The sequence below is a fragment of the Malaclemys terrapin genome, chromosome 16, assembly GCF_027887155.1.
Source record: "Malaclemys terrapin pileata isolate rMalTer1 chromosome 16, rMalTer1.hap1, whole genome shotgun sequence".
Taxonomy (NCBI): Eukaryota; Metazoa; Chordata; order Testudines; family Emydidae; genus Malaclemys; species Malaclemys terrapin.
Window position 1 is genome coordinate 14991188 of NC_071520.1, and position 26353 is coordinate 15017540.

Consider the following 26353-nt stretch of genomic DNA (forward strand, 5'->3'; position numbering starts at 1 on the left):
GCCCGTGAGTGGATGGGTTTCGAGTCCGGAAGTGAAGTCAACGTAGGCGCCGCCATATGTGTTATCTGATTGGAGCCCGGAGCTCCCGCGGGGAGTGGGGGATGCTCGCGAGAGGATGGTGAGGGGGCTAGGGAGAGGATAACAGCGTAGGGTGCGCTGCGCCCTGCGGCTGGCCCGCAATATGTCGGCCTTGGCGGTGGCGGCTGCTGCCGGGTTTGCGTGGAGGGGAAGCGGCTCCGGATCTGGCTCCGGTTCCGGCTCCTCACGGGGCTTTTACTTCAACACGGTGCTGTCGCTGTCCCGCTCGCTGGCCGTGCAGAGACCCGCTCCCCTGGAGAAGGTAACAGGGGTGGGGCTCCTCCCATTGCTCCTCCCACCCCTCTTGGGGCGGCAGGTGTCATGTATGTGGGGCGTCAGGGCGTGTCACGTATGTGAGTTGTACGTCATGTATGTGGAGCAGCGTGTGTCCCGGGGGGGACGTGTCCTGCATGGAGGGCGGTGCGCGCTCTGTGGTAGGTGTCATACATGGAGGGAACAGGGTTTCATGCCTGGGGGTGCTCCGTGCGTCATACATGTTGGGAGGGTGGGGGGACGTGTCATGTGAGGCAGCGTGTGTGTCTCCTGTGACAAGCTGGGTGTTACGCCTGGGGATGGAGTCAGTGTGTGGTGAAGGCGGTGTGTCAGAGTTTATATGTCTCTATGTGGATGCTGGATCTATGCATGATGTTTGTGTGGCTCACCTATAGGGCAACCAAGCTAAGAAGAGCTTGACAGAAATTGGTTTCAGGTTACGAACGTTGATGAAAGTTCAGGAAGGTTTTCAAAATATCCCGGTGGTTTTGTTTTTGAAGAGCACTTGTCCTAACAGCCTGCTGAGAGAAAGTTTTCCCCAGATACCTAAGGAACCTAGTTTTTTAAGGGGAATTAGCACAGGAGTTCTCAAACTGGGGGTTGGGACCCCTCAGGCGTCATGAGGTTCTTACATGGGGGGTCACAAGCTGTCAGCCTCCAGTCCAAACCACGCTTTGCTTCCAGCATTTATAATGGTGTTAAATTTATAAAAAAGTGTTTTTAATTTATAACGGGGGGTTGCACTCAGAGGCTTGCTATGTGAAAGGGATCACCAGTACAAAAGTTTGAGAACCACTGAATTAGCATAACAATAATTAGATCTGTTTTTATGGTATGTATAAGAAATCAAGTTATTTTTTCCTGTGTCATGTCAAGTTAAAGCAACATTCTTTAATGCCTCAAAGCAACATTCTTTAATGCCTCGTATTGGTATGTAGTGGAGCTAGGAATGTATAAGGCTAGGTTGATGGCAAGTGTGCTGTTGTAACAGGTTTTTTTAGCATAGTTAGACTAGGCATAGGAAGTCTCCCAAGGGTGCTGAGTAGGACATGGTACCTGCGGAGCATCAGTTTGGTCTAGGACTTTAGACCTATGGGTATGTCTTTGTTATGCTTCTTACCTTGAGTTAATTGGCAATCAGTTTAAAAACATCTAGTGAAAGCAAGCCTACGAGAGCAAAGCCTAAATATGTGAACATTAGGCCTGGAATAAGTCCTTAACGTAGGTGTTTAATGCTCACAAAGAACAGTTGGCTTGTAGGAGCAATTTTTGTTTTGTAGTACATAACAATGATAAAATGATAAGTTATAATTTACTAGATTATTATTGCATATAAAATTGTTTGAACTAAAACATAAATGAATGGGTAGTTGAGTTTTCCAAAATGAAAATTCTGCATTAATGTAAACAACAGTATCTGACTTGTCCCTAGCCAATTCTTGTACATTTTTAGAATTAATTTTGTTTGATGGACCACCAAGACGTCTATCTCTGATGTGGTGGTCAACTAAAAATAAAGTCCTCTCATTACAGATTCACCCGTATTTAGAGTATTTTATGCGAACCTGGGTTAGGGTTATTATTTGATTTTAAGGGATGCGGTCAGATTATTTATCGGTAAATAAATTTGTTGTGTTGTTAACTACCTGAGATTATTAAAAATAAAGGAAAGTAACTACATTTATTTTTTTACTATTTGAGCAATTTTATGTGATGCAGAAGATTAACTGTCAGTATGCTATGAATAATGTAGTTAGGAGATAGGGATGTGTTTTTAGGATCAATGGCAGTACTGTGATGGTTAAGGTTCCCAGAATTAGATCAGTTTGTGCAGGATAGGTCCATTAATGGCTATTAGACAAGATGGTCAGGGATGCAACCTCATGCTTTGAGTTTCCCTAAATCTCTGACTGGCCAGAAACTGGGACTGGATGACAGGGGATGGATCACTGGAGAATTGCCATGTTCTGTTCATTCCCTCTGAAGAAATTTGTCATTGGCCACTGTCGGAAGACAGGATACTGGGGTAGATGGACCATTAATTAGCCTGCCCCAGTATGGCCGTTCTTATTTTGATACAATGAACAACAAGTCCCAGGTGGCAGTCATAAGATACAATGTCTAATTTAAAAAAAAACAACTATTTAAAATGCAGGCACTTTGTTAATATAACAAAAATTTACATTTATGCCCACTTTCTATACAACCATCCACTTCTGACATGCACATTCAGAAACTATGGCCCTATCAATGACTATGAAGTCTTAAGATAAATCGGAGCCCCAGCATACAATATAGTTCTGTGCAGAAGACCAAACACACTGAGGCCTGGTCTACACTACGGGTTTAGGTCGACTTTAGCAGCGTTAAACCGAATTAAGCCTGGACACGTCCACACAACGAGGCCCTTTCTTTCGAATTAAAGGGCCCTTTAAACCGGTTTCTTTACACCACCTCCGACGAGGGGATTAGCGATAAAACCGGCCTTTGCGGGTCGGAATTGGGGTAGTGTGGACGGAATTCGATGTTATTGGCCTCCGGGAGCTATCCCACAGTGCTTCATTGTGACCGCTCTGGACAGCGCTCTCAACTCAGATGCACTGACCAGGTAGACAGGAAAAGACCCGCGAAGGTTTGAATTTCATTTCCTGTTTGCCCAGCGTGGAGAGCACAGGTGACCACGCAGAGCTCATCAGCACAGGTAACCGTCATGGAGTCCTCCCAGGACCGCAAAAGAGCTCCAGCATGGACCGAACGGGAGGTACGAGATCTGCTCGCCATATGGGGAGATGAAGCAGTGATAGCTGAACTCCGTAGCAGTAAAAGAAATGGAAAAGTATTAGAAAAGATCTCCAAGGCCATGAAGGACCGAGGCCATAACAGGGACACACAGCAGTGCCGCGTGAAAATTAAGGAGCTAAGGCAAGCCTACCACAAAGCCAGAGAAGCAAACGGAAGGTCCGGGGCAGAGCCGCAAACTTGCCGCTACTACGCGGAGCTGCATGCGATCCTAGGGGGTGCAGCCACCACTACCCCAACCGTGTGCTATGACTCTCTCACTGGAGAAACACACAGGGAAGACGGTTCGGGGAACGAGGAAGATGACGATGGAGGTACTGTAGGTAGCTCACAGCAGCAAGGAAGCGGAGAAACCGGTTTCCCCAACAGCCAGGATATGTTTGTGACCCTGGACCTGGAACCAGTAACCCCCGAACTCACCCAAGACCCTCAGGGCACACAGGAGACCTCTGGTGAGTGTAACTTTGTAAATATTTGTAAACATTACAAAAAAAAAGCAAGCAAGTCTGTTAACGTGTATGGGGATGGGGCGGAAATCCTCCAGGGACATCTCCAGAAAGCTCTCCTGGTTGAAATGGGGTGATTTTATTAAGGGGGACATTCAGAGGCGCCCGTTCCTGCTCTTCTGACCAGAAATGTTCCCCGCTGTTAACCACGCGGTGGGGGGGAGGGGTGAAGTGATCATCCCAGAGAATCGTGTGTGTGTGTGTGTGGGGGGGTGGTTTACTTGTGTTTGTGCCGCATGTTAACCGGGAAACCGCAGCCCCCTCCTTTTACATTGAAACCCCATTTTAAATGGACAACCCAATTCATCCTTGATATGGGAAATGCGCTGCTGTTTGCAACCTTTCCCGCATGTTAAGAAGGTTAAAAAAGCCAAAACACTGTGGCCTACGATGGCTGCCTGCAAGCCGAAATATGCGACCTTGTAATGAAAGAGTGTACCCATTGTTCCCTAAAATGTGTCCTTTTTAACCACCTCTCCCTTCTCCTCCACCAGCTGCAAATGTTTCTCCTTCGCAGAGGCTCGTGAACATTAGAAAGAGAAAACGTAAGACGAGGGACGAGATGTTCACGGAGCTGCAGATGTCCGCCCAGGCTGATAGAGCACAGCAGAATGCGTGGAGGCAGTCAATGACGGAGATGAGAAAAGCCCAATATGAACGAGAGGAGAGGTGGCGGGCTGAATCGCGGGAAGAACAGAGCAAGTGGCGGGCTGAAGACGATAGGTGGCGTCAGCTTGCAGACAGACGGCAAGAGGCAATGCTCCGTCTGCTGGAGCATCAAAGTGATATGCTCGAGCGTATGGTTGAGTTGCAGGAAAGGCAGCAGGAGCAGAGACCGCCGCTACAGCCCCTGTGTAACCAACAGCCCTCCTCCCCAAGTTCCATAGCCTCCTCACCCAGACGCCCAAGAACACGGTGGGGGGGCCTCCGTCCACCCAGTCACTCCACCCCAGATGATCGCCAAAGCATCAGAAGGCTGGCCTTCAATAAGAGTTAAAGTTTTAAAATGCAGTGTGTCCTTTTCCATCCCTCCTCCCCCACCCATCCCAGGCTACCTTGGCAATTATCCCCCTACCTCTGTAAGGAACTAATAAAGAATGCATGAATGTGAAAAAACAATTACTTTATTGCCTCTGCAAGGGGGAGGGGAGGGTGGGGTGGGGTGGTTGGTTTACAGGGAAGTAGAGTGAACCGGGTCGGGGGGGGGGGTTGGAGGGTTCATCAAGGAGAAACAAACAGAAGTTTCACACAGTAGCCTGGCCAGTCACAAAACTCGTTTTCAAAGCTTCTCTGATGCGCACCGCGCCCTGCTGTGCTCCTCTAACCGCCCTGGTGTCTGGCTGCGCGTAATCAGCGGCCAGGCGAGTTGCCTCAACCTCCCACCCCGCCATAAAGGTCTCCCCCTTACTCTCACAGATATTGTGGAGCGCACAGCAAGCAGCAATAACAATAGGGATATTCTTTTCGCTGAGGTCTGAGCGAGTCAGTAAGCTGCGCCAGCGCGCTTTTAAACGTCCAAATGCACATTCCACCACCATTCGGCACTTGCTCAGCCTGTAGTTGAACAGGTCCTGACTCCTGTCCAGGCTGCCTGTGTACGGCTTCATGAGCCATGGCATTAAGGGGTAGGCTGGGTCCCCAAGGATCACGATAGGCATTTCAACATCCCCAATGGTCACTTTCTGGTCCGGGAAGAAAGTCCCTTCCTCCAGCTTTCGAAACAGAGCAGAGTTCCTGAAGACGCGAGCATCATGTACCTTTCCCGGCCATCCCACGTTGATGTTGGTGAAACGTCCCTTGTGATCCACCAGGGCTTGCAGCAGCATTGAAAAGTACCCCTTGCGGTTTACGTAGTCGGTGGCTTGGTGCTCCGGTGACAAGATAGGGATATGGGTTCCGTCTATGGCCCCGCCACAGTTTGGGAATCCCATTTCAGCAAAACCATCCACTATTGACTGCACGTTGCCCAGAGTCACTACCCTTGCTATCACCAGGTCTTTCATTGCCCTGGCAAATTGGATCACAGCAGCCCCCACCGTAGATTTGCCCACTCCAAATTGATTCCCGACTGACCGGTAGCTGTCTGGCGTTGCAAGCTTCCACAGGGCTATCGCCACTCGCTTCTCAACTGTGAGGGCTGCTCTCATCTTGGTATTCTGGCGCTTCAGGGCAGGGGAAAGCAAGTCACAAAGTTCCATGAAAGTGGCCTTACGCATGCGAAAGTTTCGCAGCCACTGGGAATCGTCCCATACCTGCAGCACGATGCGATCCCACCAGTCTGTGCTTGTTTCCCGGGCCCAGAATCGGCGTTCCACGGTATCAACCTGCCCCAGTGACACCATGATTTCCACATTGCTGGGGCCTGTGCCTTGTGAGAGGTCTATGGCCATGTCAATTTCCTCATCACTCTCGTCGCCGTGCTGCAATCGCCTCCTCGCCTGGTCCGGGTTTCGCCTTGGCATGTTCTGGCTCTGCATATACTCCAGGACAATGCGCGTGGTGTTCATAGTGCTCATAATTGCCGCGGTGATCTGAGCGGGCTCCATGATCCCAGTGCTAGCTATGGCGCCTGGTCAGAAAAAAGGCGCGAAAGTAGTATCTGATGGACCAGGAGAAGGAGGGCGGGAGGGAGGGAGGGAGGGCCAAGTGACGACATGGCGTACAGGTACAGGAACAGGGAGAAACACAAACAACTGTCACACAGAATGGTCCCCCCAAAGATTAAACTGGAAACCCTGGGCTTAGCAGGCCGTTGATTTCACGGAGGAAGGGGAAGCAAATGAACACAGAATAAATCTATTTTTTACATCTTAAGGTGGCAGCCGACGCTGCAGCATGAGTGACAGCCATACCAGTATGATGATGATGGGTACCAATCATAATATACCATCATCTGCCAAAAGGCAAGGGGCTGCTGCTGTGTAGCAATGCAGCCCCATGTCTGCCAGCCCCACGTCCGCCAGCACCCAGCATCGCCCTCGGCCTCTTCTGGGTGCTTAGCAGACAATATTGGGCAATTGGCAGAAAATAGTACATTATGACTGGTAACCGTCATCATCGAGACAGTAGCATGTCTGCCCAGGTGGCCATGATTGACAGCCACTCCAGTACGACGACGACGGGTACCAGTCATAATATACCATCGCCTGGAAGGGGCTGGTGCAATGCAGCCCTACGGCTGCCAGCCCCACGGCTATTACTCATGCTACACCGTCTACTGCCAAAAGGCAGTTAGCAGCTGCTGCTGTGTAGCAATGCAGTCCCACGTCTGCCGGCACCCAGAGGACATATGGTGACGGTGAGCTCAGCTGTGCTGAGCGGGCTCCATGTTGTCTGCACAGGTAACCCAGGTAACCCAGGTAAAAAGGCGCGAATCTATTGTCTGCCGTTGCTGTGACGGGGGAGGGAGGGGCCTGACGACATGTACCCAGAACCGCCCGCGACACTGTTTTGCATCATCCGGGCATTGGGATCTCAACCCAGAATTCAAAGAAAAGGCGTGAACCGCTTCGCGGCTCGAGCTGTGGCGCGAACGTAGTATCTGACGGCCTAGGGGAAGGAGGGAGGGGGGCCGAGTGACGACATGGCGTACAGGCACAGGGAATTAAAATAAAGAACGGTGGCTGTGCATCAGGGAGAGACACAAACAACTGTCACAGACTGGTCCCCCCCAAAGATTAAACTGAAAACCCTGGGTTTAGCAGGCCGTTGATTTGACGGAGGGAGGGGGAAGCAAATGAATACAGAGAAAATCTATTTTTTACATCTTAAGACGACGGTGCAGCGTGACTGATAGCCCTCGGCATCTTTCTGGGTGCTTGGCAGCAAATACGGGGCGGTGTATGACGATGGTCTTCAGGCCTATTGCACGAGCTGCTGCTCAGGGAAGACTCTGCTAATGTGCGATGACCCGACTTGTAATAGGCCGGCTAACAGTCATAATACACCATTTACTGCCAAAAGGCAAGCCCCACGGCTGCCAGCACCCAGATCGCCGATGAAGGCTACCAGTCTACTGCACCGTCTACCGCCAAAAGGCAGTTAGCAGCTGCTGCTGTGTAGCAATGCAGTCCCACGTCTGCCGGCACCAAGAGGATATATGGTGACGGTGAGCTCAGCTGTGCTGAGCGGGCTCCATGTTGTCTGCACAGGTAACCCAGGTAACCCAGATAAAAAGGCGCGAATCTATTGTCTGCCGTTGCTGTGACGGGGGAGGGAGGGGCCTGACGACATGTACCCAGAACCGCCCGCGACACTGTTTTGCATCATCCGGGCATTGGGATCTCAACCCAGAATTCCAAGGGGCGGCGGAGACTGCGGGAACTGTGGGATAGCTGTGGGATAGCTACCCATAGTGCAATGCTCCGGAAGTCGACGCTAGCCTCGTACTGTGGACGCGGTCTGCCGACTAGAGCACCTAGAGCATTTTATTGTGTGGACATACACAATCGGCTGTATACAACCGATTTCAATAAAACCGGCTTCTATAAATTCGAACTAATTTCGTAGTGTAGACATACCCTCAGACTACCAGGCACAGAGCTTACTAATGTGAATGCTTACTTCTCATTTAAGTAATCTACTCAGAATATTAAGCAGTATGCCTGGTATTAACTGTTGGTAGGGACAGGCTCTTAGACTGCAAACCCAGTGGAGTAAATTCCAAGCCTCCGCAGTTTTCTTTACACTGATGGTGCTTACCAGACAATGTCACCTTCAATTTTGACCCAAAATAAATTTCATCAAAATAAATATTTCCCAAAGTGCTTAAGAACAGAACTATAACTACTAAAGAACCTGAAAGTGAAATCTGGGGGAGGGGGAAGAAGGGAGAGTGAAACTGATTTATTTTCTGCTGTCCTTAAATTGTGGGAAATGCAAAAAGTAAACAAAGAGCATTAAAATAAACTGGATTTTTATTTCACATAACCACCCATGGTGTTATTTTACATCAGTCAAAACAATGTCATTTGTGTGGTATGATAAAATATTTTAACAGTAAGCAATGCTCAACCTTAACCATCACACCTGAATGGTGTGGAGACAGCTTTTTTGGTGGCCACTGCACATTGAGCAGATGTTACCAGTGAACTATCAATGATGACTCCAAGATATTTCTGGATTGATAACAGCTAATTTAGACCCCATCATTTTATATGTATAGTTGGGATTGTGTTTTCCAGTGTGCATTTCTTTGCACTTATCAACACTGAATTTCATTTGCTATTTTGTCACCCAGTCAACCAGTTTTGTGAGATCCCTTTGTAAGTCTTACCTAAATCCAAAGTGGACTGCGATCTTGAGTAATTTTATATCGTCTGCAAATTTGCCACCTCACTGTTCATCCCTTTTTCCAGCTTTTTTTATCAATATGTTGAACAACATAGGATGCTGGGGGGGACATTGCTTTTATGCTTCTGTACTATAAATTAATGCATATTGTTTGGAAACCTTTTTTAAAACTGTTCAGTGTTAGAGAAGTTTGGATGAGAGAACCATGAAATACAGTGATTTGAAAATCTGAATTGCAAATGAAATGACACTTATCCAGTAAGACATATTGAGTACTCTTATATAATAGTTCATAATAAAAATAACTGTTTTCCTTTCTGGTCTTACAGTAGAAAATACTCCTTTTCGGATATTAAAATACTTGGTTAACATTTTTTCAACCTGACTGCCTAAAGTTAGGCACTTAAGTAAGAAGTGACCTGACAGACAAAGGTACTGAGCACCTCTTTTCAACATCAGTAGGATCTGTGGGTACTCAACACCTTTGAAAGTCAGGGCATTTTGATGACTTGTCTTTACAGGTTTCTCCTTTTAAATAATGTCCGCTTTCTGTATGTAAAGCAGACATCTGTGAGATTTGATATATTCTGTGCTTGTGTATTCAGTAAATATGAAAGCAGATACTACAGTAGTAGATAAGGTAATGGTAGAATAATACTTAGCTCTGGCAACTTATTCTGTTAGGTGGTTACAAGGATTTGAACAATCTGTCCCACCCAGCTAGGCAATACTGTTTGCTTTAGCAATACTGTGTATGAAGAAAGCATCGCTGTGGCAATGACAACATCTACTTCCATCCACGGTTAAGAAAAGGTTTCCGTATTCAAGGGAGATGAGCAAATATAATGGTATATAGCCCTATTGTGAATTTCTTGCACATCCAGAAACCCAGTGAATTCAGTGGAAGGGAGTTTTCAGTGCACAAGGAATGCAGGATCGGGCCCTGTCATATACTATATGATATTTATGCAAAGTTTCAAGATTTCCAGAAAGACTTCTTGGAGATCTAAAGACTATACAATTGTAGAAGAAAATTGTTAAATGACCCTAAGTATAAAAGTGGACAGTTGGCATCCATTCTTTTCTTTCTTTAAATATCATTCTTCACTTCCACTGGGGGTTATTTTCATTAAAAGGCTGAATAATAAAGGACATTTGGTGTGGAATTGACTCTTTGAATTGACTTGATGCAGTAAACTCAGTGTTCTTCCCTGAAAAACATTAGTGATGGCACTGGGGGCTACCCAGAGGAAATTGTGGAAGCCCCATTGCCTGGTATCTTTAAAAAACTAGAGAATGTACTGTATGGAAGAACCCTGTTTTGGCAGGGGAATGGCACAATGACCTTTTAGGTCTCTTCCATCTCTGATTTCTAAGAATGAAAAGCCAAGGCTTTTAATTTGGTTTTCTTAGGCTATATCTACATTACAAACGAGGGGTGTCATTCCTGTGCTTGTGTGCACACACTCAAAGTAGTTCAATGAGAGCTAGCCGAAATATAACTAGTAGTGTAGCTTCAGTAGCATGGACAGTGGCAATGGAGGCAGTTTCAGGTGGGTTTGTACTTTGCACAGCTCAGCCATGCCTCTGCTGTTGCTGTCCATACTACCGCCGCTCTGCTTTCTCATTGAACGAGGGCGAGTATGTGTATGTGAGCTAGTTCATAGTGTAGACCAGGGATCGGCAACCTTTGGCCCCTGGCGCGCCAGTGGGGGCTGTGGGAAGCAGCGCGGGAGGAGGGATGTGCTGGCCGCCACTTCCATTGGCCTGGAGCGGCGAACTGCGGCCAGTGGGAGCCAGGATCGTCCGAAACAGCCTATGCGGCAGGTAAACCGGCCCGGCCCGCCAGGGTGCTTACCCTGGAGAGCCGCGTGCCAAAGGTTGCCGATCCCTGGTGTAGACCTAGCCATAGGGTCACTTGTGGGTATTGGCAGTCAGAGTTTTAATGTGTGCGTTATGTGTTCCTCAATGCAGTGTTCTAACATTCCTTTTTTTTCTTTTTCTTTCTGCAGGTACAGAAGCTGCTATGTATGTGCCCGGTGGATTTCCATGGGATTTTCCAGCTAGATGAGCGCCGCAGAGATGCTGTGATTGCTTTGGGAATTTTTCTCATTGAGTCTGACCTTCAGGTACAACTTTCTCCCTCATTTTGACTTTCTTTAGCTGAAATACTTTCGAATAAATCTCTAAATGGGGTTGGTTGGTGAATGAAATGTAGGTATGGCAGTTCCTTGCTTGAAATAAGACATGGCAAAGTATGGAAGTGAACGTAGCCTCTATCTAGACTCGATATTTAGAACGGTTTGCACAAAAATGTAATGTGCAATTGCTTGCTTAAATTTTCACACACATTATGTTTGAACATATACCTACACCTGGAAATCAGGCCCATAATTTCCTTTTTATGCATGGGAGGGATTAAGATGAAAACCTATACATATAAGGCTGTTCATGTTGTTCACTAACATTCATCTTAAACGTCTGGCCTCTCTGGGACAGGCAGCCATGATGTTTCTGTGAGCTGATGCGAAGGCTTCAGTCTGCCCAAAGGTGGTGTCATCTCTAGAAGGAGAGAGATGTGATGCCTTAAGTGCCTGATCCAAAATCCATTAAACTCAATGTGAATCTTTTCATTGACTTCAGTCGGTTTTGGACCAGGCCATAAGCCACTTCTGTTTTAGCCTCCCCCTTGGTTGATCGATATTATTGCGATATTATTAACAGCTTTGCTGTTTTTTTGTTTTTTAATTTTGTGATGTGTTCATTACTAAGAACTGGGCAAACCACATCACTTGTAATGGAACTTGGCATTTATATGATGCTTTATGTATTCAAAGCATTGAACAAGTGTTAATCCACCCCTGTGAGGGAAGTTAGTACTGTCCCCAATTTATACATTAGGAAACTGAGCGCATGTACTGAGAGGTTAAGTGATTTGCTCAAGGCTATGGAATGCAACAGAGGAAGGGCTGGCATTAGAATTTGGGAGTTTCCACTGTTTTAGCAATATAGCAAAATGATTTTCTGCTTCTTGTTAGACTCAAGTCAACATACTAGAGACAAAAGATCAAGACATATAATCAGCCCCAAATTGCATGATAGACCAACAGTGTCCTGTCTCATTTAGCAATTGGCAGGATGGAACAATTTTATCTATAGCATTGGACTAGTTACATGATTTACCTTATCTGTATTAAGTCTGTTATGCGATATTTAGGTAGCCTGTAAATAATCATTAGATGACTTGAGTTCTATATATATAGTCACTTTACCCTTCCTCTGCATGACTAATGTGTATTGAAACTGTTACTCAATTTTTATCCTCCATTTCAAACAAATGTTTTCTCTTTCAGCACAAAGACAGTGTGGTTCCTTATCTTCTCCGGCTTTTGAGGGGTCTTCCCAAAGTGCAATGGATAGAAGAAAGCACTGCACGAAAAGGCAGAGGTTGTTTTAAGTTTTACTCTTCAGAGAATGTGCTTGGGAAATTGAACTCAGTCCAGAACTTAGTTCTAAGGGAAGTGATCAGCTCCCTTGTGCTTTTAGCTGTTGACATAACTGCCTGTGTTGGAAAGATACAGCAGTAAAACTGATTCTTCTTGAGAGGCCAGAAAGGAAGTTGAATAGCTCACACCTTTCCTGATGTCAGCTTAGCTGCTTTCCAAATAATTCGATACCAGTCAGTCACATCTTCAGGGTTAAGTTGTTAGGAGATAGTATAATGACTAGAGTGGAGAGTGATAGTCAAGATTCTTGGGTGCTATTCCCAGCTTTGCCACTGGTTTGTTGTTCAAACTTGGGTAAAACACTTAACTACTTGGAGTCTTAATTTACCTATCGTTAAAATGGTAGAGAGAATACTTCTCTACCATGTAGGGGTATGTAAGGTTTAGTTTGCTAATGTTTGTAAAAGTATTTTGAAATCCCAAAAAGCTCCTAATTAGAGTGCATGCTGCTGCTGTTCGTTTATTTATTTATTTTTATTAAATTATGCGCGACATATTTAGGATTTTCCCTTTTCACAGCAAGGCTATAGAAACTGGAAACTCCTATTTTTCCCTTCTTTAGGAAAGACTAAGCCCACCTGTCTGATATGTTTTTCTTAGGGCATTTCTCTCTCCTCTCAAATCTCACTTTCCTACCAGGGAACAACTCTGAACTTCATAGTTTGCAACTTTCTGACATCAGCTGGTTTTTGTACTTTCCTCTCCTACTGAGAATGTCCAGCCTTCTGTGCTTAAAACCTCTTAGAATGAGTTACTCAGGTTCTTTTCAGATTCAACTTAGTTTCAGCAAGGATTGGTAGGGGTGCTTTATTAAAATCTTTGCCACCTGAAAGGCACATTTACTCAAACACTGTTAGCTTTTTTTTTTTTGTCCAAGAGATTCAAATGATCATAGAATCATAGAATGTCAGGGTTGGAAGGGACCTCAGGAGGTCCTCTAGTCCAACCCCTTGCTCAAAGCAGGACCAATCCCCAACTAAATCATCCCAGCCAGGGCTTTGTCAAGCTGGGCCTTAAAAACCTCTAAGTAAGGAAATTTCACCACCTCCCTAGGTAACCCATTCCAGTGCTTCACCACCCTCCTAGTGAAAAAGTTTTTCCTAATATCTAATCTAAACCTCCCCCTCTGCAATTTGAGACCATTACTTCTTGTTCTGTCATCCGGTACCACTGAGAACAGTTTAGGTCCATCCTCTTTGGAACCTCCTTTCAGGTAGTTGAAAGCAGCTATCAAATCCCCCCTCATTCTTCTCTTCTGCAGCCTCTTCTCATGAGTCATGTGCTCCAGACCCCTAATCATTTTTGTTGCACTCCGCTGGACCCTTTGCAATTTTTCCATATCCTTCTTGTAGTGTGGAGCCCAAAACTGGACACAGTACTCCAGATGAGGCCTCACCAATGCTGAATAGAGGGGAATGATCACGTCCCTCGAACTGCTGGCAATGCTCCTATTTATACAGCCCAAAATGCTGTTAGCCTTCTTGGCAACAAGGGGACGCTGTTGACTCATAGCGAGCTTCTCGTCCACTGTAACCCCTAGGTCCTTTTCTGCAGAACCTCTGCCCAGCCACTTTGTCTCTAGTCTGTAGCAGTGCATGGGATTCTTCCGTCCTAAGTGCAGGACTCGGCACTTGTCCTTGTTGAACCTCATCAGATTTCTTTTGGCCCAATCCTCTAATTTGTCTAGGTCCCTCTGTATCCTATCCCTACCCTCAGTGTATCTACCACTCCTCCCAGTTTAGTGTCATCTGCAAACTTGCTGAGGTACAATCCACGCCATCTTCCAGATCATTAATGAAGGTATTGAACAAAACCGGCCCCAGGACTGACCCTTGGGGCACTCCGCTTAATACCAGCTGCCAACTAGACATGGAGCCATTGATGACTATCCGTTGAGCCCGACGATCTAGCCAGCTTTCTATCCACTTTATAGTCCATTCATCCAGCCCATACTTCTTTAACTTGCTGGCAAGAATACTGTGGGAGACCGTATCAAAAGCTTTGCTAAAGTCCAGGAATAACACATCCACTGCTTTCCCCTCATCCACAGAGCCAGATATCTCATCATAGAAGGCAGTTAGACAGGCATGACTTGCCCTTGGTGAATCCATGCTGACTGTTCCTGATCACTTTCCTCTCCTCAAAGTGCTTCAAAAGTGATTCCTTGATTTTTCAAGGGACTGAGGTGAGGCTGACTGGCCTGTAGTTCCCCGGATCCTCCTCCTTCCCTTTTTTAAAGATGGGCACTACATTAGCCTTTTTCTGGTCATCTGGGACCTCCCCTGATCGCCACGAGTTTTCAGAGATAATGGCCAATGGCTCTGCAATCACATCCACCAACTCCTTTAGCACCCTCAGATGCAGTGCATCCAACCCCATGGACTTGTGCTTGTCCAGCTTTTCTAAATAGTCCTGAACCACTTCTTTCTCCACAGAGGGTTGGTCACCTCCTCCCCATACTGTGCTGCCCAGTGCAGTAGGCCTGGGAGCTGACCTCGTTCGTGAAGACAGAGGCAAAAAAAGCATTGAGTACATTAGCTTTTTCCACACCTTCTTCACTAGGTTGCCTCCCTCATTCAGTATGGGGCCCACACTTTCCCTGACCACCTACTTGTTGCTAATGTACCTGTAGAAACCCTTCTTGTTACTCTTAACATCCCTAGCTGGCTGCAACTCCAATTGTGATTTGGCCTTCCTGATTTCACTCCTGCATGCCTGAGCAATATTTTTATACTCCTCCCTGGTCATTTGTCCAAGCTTCCACTTCCTGTAAGCTGCTTTTTTGTGTTTAAGAGCAGCAAGGATTTCACTTTTAAGCCAAGGTGGTCGCCTGCCATATTTACTATTCTGTCTACACATCGGGATGGTTTGTTCCTGCAACCTCAATAAGGATTCTTTAAAATACAGCCAGCTCTCTTGGACAATGATGCTATTGTCTTGTCTGCACTCCAGTCCATTATTGTCACCAGTGGATAACCTGTCAGGGTATAATGTGGTAGTAAAGTTGTTACTCATCAGCATATCCTGCCTTGCAGCCTATGTCAGTCCTGTCCTGTGGCCTGATCCTGCGGCCCTTATGATTATTAAACAGTAGGATTTCTCCTGCATGTTGGGAAGACACTGGCTTTTCTGAAACAGATATGCTAGCTTTATAGGTTGTTGCAATAATGACTATTCCATATTAGCAAATCTTTCTGCTTCTTTTGCGCTTACTCCTTTTCCTTTATTGCATCTTTCATTAGTTCTCAGACTTGGAATCAGTATGCCTTTCTTTCTCGCTTTCTTTCAACACTGGAATTTGTTCATTGTCTGAATGTTAATGCCAAATGACTACTTTATTTTAATCTTTGTCTTCTGCCATGGCTTATATATGAAACAAGGAATATTTATTATTCCCTCTAAAGCAACATATTTCTCTTGTTTTTCACTAATTACTGGCTAAAGCGTATGATTTAAATCTTCATGTATATGTGAGTTACTCATAAACTGACTTGGTTGATTTAGCTGTGCCATGGGGCATTATTGAAAGGATGCCTTATGGCTTCTTGTGACAATAATAAAATATTACTTCTTATTTTCAAATGGCTGACCCAAGTCCTATTGTAATGTTGTCTCTCCTTTCTCCACCCTTTCCCTCCCCGCTTCTGCAGGCATGCTTCCAGTTGCAGAAAATTTCAGCTTCTGCTTGGTGACTTTGTTGTCAGATGTTGCCTATAGGGATGCCACTCTTAGAGAACAGGTAGAGTTCACTGAAATTTTTCAATGTGCACTCTTAGACGTCTGTTGCTTAAATAACTATCTCAAAAAGGTGCAAAAAGGGTTTAAAATAAAGAATACCATGGCTGCTTTTCTTCACAAAGGACGCGATCACATAAACACTGCAGTTGAATAACTTTACTTCTGTGAATAGTCCTGTGGTGCTCAAAAGTTACTCACACATGTCTTTTGAGGTTTAAGCCCAAAAACATTGCCCATAATAAAGCCAAGTGACTCAGAATTATTGTGTTTATACCAGAGTTGGAGATATTGCTTTCTCAAAATGCTAATGCTTATGAGTTTGTTTAGGCTATTACTTTAGCTAAGGAGGTTTCTTTAGTTAAATGAGTTAGAGAGAAACATATCTTTCTTTCATACAGTATCAAAAACCCATTCAATTTAAAATATGTGATGTTTGTTTGCAAGTTTCATTTGACTTAATGTAATGATCTGGCATGTGCTAGCTTTAAAGTGTTCACTGAAGAATGTTTTTGTACGTCTTCCTTGGTTGTTGTAGGTTTTAGAGGCAATTCTGCAAGTGATGCAGTTCCTGCTGGGAATGTGCCAGTCCCCACAAAACCAGGAGAAAGGTATTGGAACAGTTCTTTAAATTGGTGTTGCATCTTTATTTTAGCATCATCTGAACTTCACTTGCTCTCTCACCTTCACCACCATGCTTTTTAAAAGGTGTATTATATAACTAGCATTAATCATTTGGGCTGTAATTGATGACAAAATGTCCATAATTGGTGAGTGCATTCTGTCTTTTGTTTGTATGCTGATTGGTAAATTTTGAGCTAAGCTGAAAATACATATTTACTTATATGATGTAAATTTGCCGTTCTTCCTCTAATAATGCAAGTCTGGCTTTGTGATGTATATTGTGCTGCAATGCTTTTAGTGAGCTTGTAGCAAAGCTGGCAAGAAGAAGTCATAAGCTGCTAGTAGTATACTGTAGTAAGAAAGATACATGACTTAATTTTGTTTTCTAGAGTACTTGTGCAAATATGCAGTCCCGTGCCTGATTGGAATTTCACGAGCATTTGGTCGCTACAGCAATTCAGAAGAGTCTCTCCTCTCAAAGCTTTTCCCTAAAGCTCTTCCACATTCCCTGAGAGTCCCGGAAGAACTTGAAGGAATTCGCAGACGTTCTTTTAATGATTTTAGATCAATTCTTCCCAGCTCTCTTCTCACTGTCTGTCAAGAAGGAACCTTAAAGAGAAAGACCAGCAGTGTGTCCAGCATCTCACAGGTTTGTGTGGCCACCTTTACAATGAAGACCGCGCTTAAGTCCTTTTCTGTTCTTTGGTGGAATTAAGAGATGCTCAAAATTATGTCTACTGACAGTCATTCAGTGCTGTACTTGAACGGATTCAAAGCTTTCTCTCTTTTTCAGTTGTTCAGCTCTCCCTGAACCACAGAATAATTGATGACAGTTAAGCTAGCTACCACCATATTAATAGTTTTTACTTAAAAGATCTCCAAGGATTTGCAATCATTAAGCCTTGCACTATCCCTGTGTAGCAGGTATAATAATGCATACCTGTTTAGCAGATGGGAAAGTTAGACAGAGAAGTTAACAGTTTGAGTTTTCAGAGGTGATGACCACCGACAATGCCCTTTGGCTTCAGGAGGAGCTGTAAGCGTGCACCCCCTTTGGAAAATCAGACTTCAGATGACCTGCCCAGAATCACAGAATGAGGTATTAGCAGAGTTGGGCATATACCCCAGGAATCCTGATGACTACTGCATTCCGTTAACCAGGACACTCACTCCCTTCTTCATCAGTGCCTCTTTGTGTTTGAAGTTGTGGCCTGACTCAAGCCTGATCCTGAGAGTTACTAAACACTCAAAACTCCCATTGACTTCAGTAGGCATTGTGGGCTCATCAGCACCTTTCTGGATATATTAATGATAATATGCATTGTTAAAAGAGAAAATATATTTGAGGCCATATCATCTTAGATTTCTCAAGGCTTCACTGGCCTTTAATGATAAAATGCAACTATTATCTTGTGTTTCAGGTCAGTCCTGAACGTGGAATTCCCCCTCCCAGCTCCCCTGGAGGATCTGCCATTCATTACTTTGAAGGTAAAGCTTCAGCTTCCAGTCTTTACTATTTTGCCAAAGAGCAGTGTGGTTTTTGTCACTCTTTACCAATAGGAAGGCTAGGGAACCCAAACCTCCGTGCATTCTCTTTGCCTTCAGGGTTGCTGGTAGTAATTCTTTGGCATGTATGTGGTAGAGTTCTGATACGTTTTGCATTAACAAGTTATTGGATAATCTTTATTTCCAGCAATAGTGGTTTCCAACAACAATGTTTTTTTGTCTAGCTTCCAAGAGAGACATTTTCTGACTGCTAAGCAGTCTATGCCTAGTCCTAGAGAGCTTAATCACACTGGGGCAAAACATAGTTTAGAAGATTAGGCAGAATAACTTTAAATAACAAATGTTTTATATTGTACTTCACTGTACAGCTAAAATGGCAGACTGAGGATTGAAATCTTGAATCCTGTTTGATGGCAAGTTGTATAAGCCCAAAGTAACGCACCTTACTAGAAATAAATTTGATATGTGTAGGTTATAGGAACTCTTACTTTGGCGTGCCAAAATTGTGAACTGTCATGGAAAAGTCAAAGTTAAAACTCACAAAAGGGAGATCTTGAAAGACTATACTGACTATGTATGTACTCATTGCTATGGATACAATACTAAAATCAAGTGGTAGAATTCCAGTTGTGAATGAGATGAGCCTGTCACCTTTCAGTGGGACACTTGCAGAGCTGAAAAAATAAATTGATACTCTTGATGAAGTGGGAGGAGAGTGAGCTCTGTACTTATTGGGTCTTTTGTTATTTTTTGGCTTTGTTTAGCCCTTTTGGGCGCCTTATTGCTTGGGCTGTTCCCAGCCTTTGACTGAATAGTGCTCTCCCTCTTCTGGGCAACTCTGGCTTAAGTTTGTCTTCTCCCTTTTATTTCCTATCTGTCCTTCCTATTAATTATTTCTGGAGGACTCTCCCTTCAGGATCAATAGTTTGAACAGGGATTTCAGAGTAAGGCTCGCCTAATTAACTGGTCACAGGGCAGTTCATTTAATTCCTTCCTGTCTTAGGTCAGTCTGTACAACCCGTCATACCCACCTACACCTCTTCAGCTCAGGTATTCATGTTTGGATTAAAAAAAAAAAGGAAAGGGGGAGTTAGAGAATTCTTCTCTTATGCTGTTAATGAAAAATGTAGATGAATGGGGCATACTGTGGATTGGGCTATATGTATGTGGAATTTCTTAGGGGCTCCCTTTTTGAACCATAGGAACTACAGTACTGGAACAGACTAATAGTCCCTCTACTTCGGGATTTTGCTTTCAGCACTAGCTTCTATCAAACGCTTAAAAGGCAGATAAACCTTGCATTATCCCCCATAATGCACCTGGACAATTACACACTTGTTTGTTTTTCCTGACCCGGGTTTGTAATAGTCTTACTTTCTGATGCAAGAGAATTGATGGCCTTTGTTGTTTTTATTCTATCCAAGACACAGGAGTTGGACAAAATATATATATTTTTTTTAGTTCTTCAGTAAATAATACATTTTGAAAGTCTGTTAATCACAAGAAAAACACTGTATTAACTCACGCAGCTGAGGAGTTACAAAAAGCAAGATGGTGATGCCAGAAAGGGAATGGAGTGCCAAAAGTTCATACGTGGCTTCTTGATGACCAGTGTACTCTAGTATTAAAATTATATATTGATTTCTCTTGTACCTTCAAATTGTAACAGTATCTTGATTTCTATTTAAGATGGAAGGTGTAATATGACTTTAAACTTACGTAGTTTTGCAAGATTTTCTCATTAATTTGTTAGCCAGTATTTCTATATTTCCATCCAAAATCATGTGCACAGAGGGTTTTTTGAAGTAAACATACTGCAGAAATTGAGCAAAAGTCCTACCAAATGCTGATTACAAAATGAATGCAAATATTTTTAACGGAATTTCTTCTCTAAGCTTGTATGTATCAAATGGCTGAATCTGTAGTTCTAGTTTACATTAGATTATAGATGGATGTCCATTATTATAGTTGTTATAGATTAAGCCCTTCATGGTTTATCAGGGATAGACCATTACCGTATTGAAATTTAAGATCAAAGTATCTTAGTTTGCCCGAGTCTTCCTTCACATTTAACAAAGAACACAATAAACATTTTGAATAACCTAATGTTATTGTGTTCTTGTCTGTTCTTGTCTGCAGGGTCCTACCTACCTGATGGGAGTGCATTGGACCCTGATTATTACTTCTCTACAATCAGCTCTAGCTTCTCAGTTTCTCCTCTCTTTAATGGTATTAGTAACAAGGAATTTGATATTCCACTGGAAATGCTCCGGCAGCTGCTGCTCATGGTACAGTATGAGCTGATTTTAAGGTCTGGGTTTTATGTGCTCATTTTAGACACCGCAGTTGAGGGTATTTTGTGTAAGCTGCAGAGTGAGCAGCTTTCAGGTGTACAAGAGGAGGTGCCTTGTGTAATTAGGCAATGTAAGGGGTGTGTGTGTGTGTATGAACATATGTAGGTTGTGTCCATGCTGTGTTTACCTTAACATATAAATAGAAGGATATTTTTTCTATGCTATTATTAACATCAGGCCTTACTGATTAATATTGTTGATTAATATTGCTCATGAAATGTTAGTAATTTAAAGTAATAAAGTTAGTATTGAAATGTTTGTATTGGCAAAGCCATCTTGTTTGCACCTGACAGGCAAATTAATCTGATGTAACTTGAGAACAGTGCCGTTTTCTAGTGGGGGATGGTTTATTGGACTACATCTGATGGCAGAGCCTGGTGGCTCTTCTAGACACATCCTGTGTAATTGCTCAGGGCCTTTGTGCACCATGGTAATACAAAGGGTGATAATAGGAATTACTATATAACTTTTTGCTGCCTTAATTTAGTCTGATGTTTAATATTCAAATGATTGAATGCTTTCTTTGACCAGCCTAAATTGTGACTGTAAAACAAACTATCAACCAAGATAATGCCAATGATAAAACCAAACTTCTATTTTCTGTGTAGGTGAAACAGATTGTTGGGGATTCTGTTCTCAAAAGCTTAGATGCAGTTGTAGATGAAGTTGCAGAGGTATGTCTTAGTTTAATTTACCATTTGAAATGTTTAAAAAGAATCCCACATGGTTTTTAAAGTCCTAACTATTGTGAAATCAAAGGTAAGAGATGACTAAAAATAAAATGAATAAAAATAAGGGACGTGATTAGGGACACTCAACTAATGTTTGCTTTATGCTTTTGATTCATAAGAATTTAGTTTTTTCAAAGCCTAAGACCAGTAGAAATATTTCCATTAACTTATGAGAAATCTGTGGAAATATTTGTTTTTAAACACACATTCCCCTGCAGCATTGGCATCCTAAGCACTTCAGCAGGGAGAATTTGAAACTAGTTATTAAAATTCTTTGGAAAGAGATTTTATGCATATGTGGTGGACTTGTCCAATCATTAGAGAGTATTGAGATGCATTTTGTAACCACATATCACAAATTGTTGGATATATATTACCAAATGATCCCTTGGTAATCCTCCTGGGGCTTCCCAGTGGAAGTGGTCACACAAAAGAAAACAAATTATTATTCTCCCATCTGCTAATAGCTACTAGCCTACTCATAGCTTCTCATGGGAAAAAGAAAAGTAGTACACCTGTAGAAGAATGGTTAACAAATACGGGAGATGGTAGTAATGGAATAATTAATGCAACAATTATGTACCCAGCAAAACAGACTAGATATTTGGGTACCATTTATTCAATACCCAGACAAAGTATGTTCATCTGAAAATAAAAAAAAATCCCGCACACCTGTCCATTTTTTTTTATTATTATTAACAACATTTGGTAGACGTTAAATATACATAATCAGATATTTCACTCAAGTTTAATAAAATCACTAGAAATTACATGTCATAGTTGTTGCGATCATGCTCATTCTGTAATATGGTAATACCCTGTTAAATAGAGAGCGCTGATGATTATAATACTTTATAACGTCTCTTTAAAAAAAAACTCACCATTGTAATTATTGCTTTGTTTCCGATATTTACATGGCAAGGATGGGTAAGCCTGTTAATACTTCCTAAATGGAGTAAACCAAAAGATTATTATTATTATTATTATTTTTTAAAGGTATAACTTTGGTAAAGGCCTTTAATTTAATTCCCATTCATTCTCACTTCCTGAACAAAACAAAAATGTGTTGACCTTCGTTTGCTTTTCACTGTTTTTGGCTTGGAAGTTCTTGATACTGTTGTATTTTCAAGATGTCCTCCAAGTTTAGCTGCTTCTGACCCAATGAATGACTACTTTCAATGAACATATTTTGCATGGAAAATAAGTCTTTCTGGGGCTAAATGATTGCTCACACTGTTTACAATTGCTCAGCATCCTCTATCAACGTCACCTCTAGTGATCTCAGAAATTTTAGACATAGAGCTGTTCTGAGCTGAGTGTATGTTCAGAGCTATAGCAAACCCATATATTTTCATCTGTGGAAAAGAACTATGCTCTTGTCTACAGCCTTTCTTGCTAGTGCAAAACGTAGGTTTTGATGGAAACAACTGTCGTCTCTGTTCCTGCTTTTCCAATTAAAATGATTTTGGATTCTCAGACAGAGAATTTTGTTACAGTTTGTGGTGTTTAAATAGATGGGATAGTTAAGTACTATTTAATGCATTGAACAGGTATAGTTGGCATCTTGGTTAACTGTGAAGACAAAAAAAACCCAAACCCTTTCCGTGTGTGATTATAATGTAAACAGTACCAGTTATCACAATTACATCTCTAATATAGAAAATGAGTTACCTGATCTGAATAAGGGGTTTTATTTGTTCTTCAGTTTTCTATTTCATAGGAAAATGTTGTTTCGTTTCCTTTTGAAACTTACAGCTGTTTTTTACTTTTACAGATAAGTCCTAATGCAGATCTCTATTATAAAACATTCAGTGACCCGCTTTACCTTGCCCAGTTTAAAATGTTAAGAGACACATTATACTACATGAAAGGTACGGTACTTATAGTAATATGACTTTCTACTAAGTAATGGGGGGAGGGAGAGCTCAGTGGTTTGAGCATTGGCCTGCTAAACCCAGGGTTGTGAGTTCAATCCTTGAGGGGGCCACTTAGAGATCTGGGGCAAAATCAGTACTTGGTCCTGCTAGTGAAGGCAGGGGGCTGGACTCGATGACCTTTCAAGGTCCCTTCCGGTTCTATGAGATTGGTATATCTCCATATATTAGTAGTAGTAGTAGTATTAATATGACGGGGGAGAATATAAAGCACTGTGTGCATTGAATGCTGTGCTCCAAGTGGTTGGAAGGGGTGCAGTGCTTCATGGGTGCTGTATGTATGCTATACAGTTTGTGAAGCACTTGGGTATAAAAGTTGCCCTATAAAATGTAATTATTTAATCTGTTGTGGTCATCTGCCGGGGGGGGGACAATCAGCATCCAATTTGTTAATTTCCCAGTGGTCTTTGCTATGAAATTATTTTACTTCTCATTTGGAAAGAAATCTTTTTATGAATAATGTTTTATATTTAATATAAAAATGGATTGATCTCATGTATATGCTATCTGGGGAACAGTTACTTTCTTTGTGCTAGAATACATTTTCCCTCTTATTCCTGCAGATCTTCCAAACTCATTTGTTAAGGAAATCCATGATTTTGTGCTGGAACAATTCAACAGCAGCCAGTCAGAGCTTCAGAAAATCCTGCATGATGTAGATCGGCTACACAATGAACTGAGCCCTCTGAAATTGCGTTGCCAGGCTAATGCAGCCTGTGTGGATCTCATGGTGTGGGCTGTGAAAGATGAGCAAGGTGAAAAATACATGCTTCTGTCTCATCAGAATGTCTTTTCGTCTTGCCAGAAGTGTTTTGTACAACTCATTCTCCATTGTCAGTAGTTGATGAAGGATCATTTCTATTACATGATGCTTGCCATAAAATACATTTAATGATAAACTTCAGGAATTTTTTTGCTAGAGAAAGCCAAAGAAAGTCAACCTTGCCAGAAAAATACAAGGGTCATTTTAAAATGCTTGTAACTCATAAGCTGGTTAACTGACCTAAAGGATTTTCTGAGAACTTTCTGAATTCAGAGAATAAGTTGTGTAAGTTTGGAGAGAATGCACTATGTTATTGCACCATGAAGTGCAAATCTAAATTCATCCTTGCCTACAGAGAGGGTTTGACATCTCCATAATGCAGAATCTGTTAACTCTAGTTGCTATAAATCATTCTGAATATCTTTTTAATATAGACCTGATCCAGTAAAGCACCTAATCGCGTGCTTTTAAAGTAAGAAAGTGCTTTTCTGAATAGGGATGTTTTCCTGACTTAGGGTCATACTATGTTTGTGTTATGTGGGATACTCTGACTTGAGTGGAAAGATCCCCCTAAAAGTGATATTTGCATTAAATCTCATACATACTGCATATATTGCCGTTAAAGATAACTTTACAGTATCAGAAATATAGGCATGGACATGCAAGATCTTCTAAAAATCTTGCAAAATTACTGATAGAAATAATGTGGAAAAGGCCCATTAGTTCATCCAGATGACGAATGTCTCAACAAGATGCTTCCACTTTTTCGTAGATATTGTTGGGAAGCTTTCCTGATATTTACCTACATTTTCCTCCTTTCTTTAAATTTAAACTTCTACCCACTGATCTATTAAACATTTGTTTAAATACCTGTGGATGGCTATCCAATTAAACAAACAAACCCAAGCTGTCTTTGAGACCTGTAGCTATCTCAGTTCAGAATATTTGAAAGAACTGTTTATTGCAGATATTAATAAGATTCCCAAACTTTTTACCAAAATATTACCAACAAAGTTTTAAAGACTCCTAAACCATTCAAGCCAAATCAAAACGCCATGGATAACATTCTGTAAAACTGAAATTATTCGTAAAAGGCAACGAGGGTCCTGTGGCACCTTTAAGACTAACAGATGTATTGGAGCATAAGCTTTCGTGGGTGAATGCCCACTTCGTTAGACGCGTCTTTTTTACAGATCCAGACTAACACGGCTACCCCTCTGATATTTGAAATTATTCGGAGTTTCTGCACTCTGGAGTAGGTGGATCCAGCAAATTCCCTACCTGTTTTATGGTCTTCAGTAAGCACATAGTACTAGCTAGGCTAATAAATTCACATACATTCTTCAGATCTATTATTGATTTCCTTCTTTTGGAACAAAGGTGCAGAAAACCTGTGCATCAAGCTGTCGGAAAAGCTGCAGTCCAAGACCTCCAGCAAAGTCATCATTGCTCACTTGCCGCTGCTGATCTGCTGCTTGCAGGTCTGTCATTAAAGGATTGAAAAGGAGTATTTTGATTTCAGCAATCATTTAGTAAAATTGCTTGGGTGTTTACAGACTAATTTAACAGTTTTCTCATCTTCTGGTTATATTACTACTTGCCAGTGTCCTCTGCATGTTAGGGGCTCGAAACCACAGTGAGGTGGTGCTTCCCAGAATCTACTTAGCTCAGATTTTCTTTGTGGGACGCAATCAACAGGTTATTGTATCAGCCATGTATTTCTGTCAACCCTAGGTTCATATTTGCTTTACCTGACCAATTTAAAAAAGTTAAGTGAGACTAGGTGGCTCCTGGGATTAGTTGAGATATGAAACCTTTCACCTCTTGTTCACCAGTTTAAATCCAACAGAGGTTGGTAGTGGTCAAAACCTGAGACCATCTGATGATGCCTCAGTAGCCTGTGTGAAATTAATTAAATAGGACGCAAACCAGCCTAGAAAGTGAGGTGTCCCATTCATAAAGGCCCTACCATATTTAGAACTAATTAACCTCTTTGTTGACAGTCTGTAGAGGGCAATGTGGAAAAAGTCCTGGAGATTGACCTGCCTTTCTCATTGCTATGGTGGTCTCTTTTCAGGTCAGGGTTGATTCATATTGGCAGGTTAGTGTGCAGAAACGTGCCCATACTGCACATGATCTGTCGATAAATGTACGTGATCCTTTAGGATTATCAATGTGGTGTTATCCAGGAGTAGAAAATTCATTTTTAAAAGGGAAAAAGGAGTATGGTGTTATCAGCCTCATTCTAGTTG

The 26353-nt window shown here is 42.7% G+C and overlaps 1 protein-coding gene across 2 annotated transcripts in view; it reads left to right on the forward strand.

Annotated features, from left to right (window-relative positions):
- The first annotated feature begins 147 nt into the window (after positions 1-147).
- PI4KA (phosphatidylinositol 4-kinase alpha) overlaps positions 148-26353 on the forward strand; it is a 95923-nt gene continuing 69717 nt past the window's right edge. For both annotated transcript variants that reach the window (XM_054006108.1, XM_054006110.1), the window contains exons 1-12: positions 148-340; positions 10961-11077; positions 12302-12395; positions 16105-16193; positions 16728-16800; positions 17203-17462; positions 18235-18301; positions 20459-20607; positions 21282-21347; positions 23179-23275; positions 23902-24093; positions 25482-25582. In XM_054006108.1, coding sequence (XP_053862083.1) covers positions 182-340; positions 10961-11077; positions 12302-12395; positions 16105-16193; positions 16728-16800; positions 17203-17462; positions 18235-18301; positions 20459-20607; positions 21282-21347; positions 23179-23275; positions 23902-24093; positions 25482-25582 — 1464 coding nt within the window. In that variant the 5' untranslated portion in view covers positions 148-181. The remainder of the gene's footprint in view (positions 341-10960; positions 11078-12301; positions 12396-16104; positions 16194-16727; positions 16801-17202; positions 17463-18234; positions 18302-20458; positions 20608-21281; positions 21348-23178; positions 23276-23901; positions 24094-25481; positions 25583-26353) is intronic.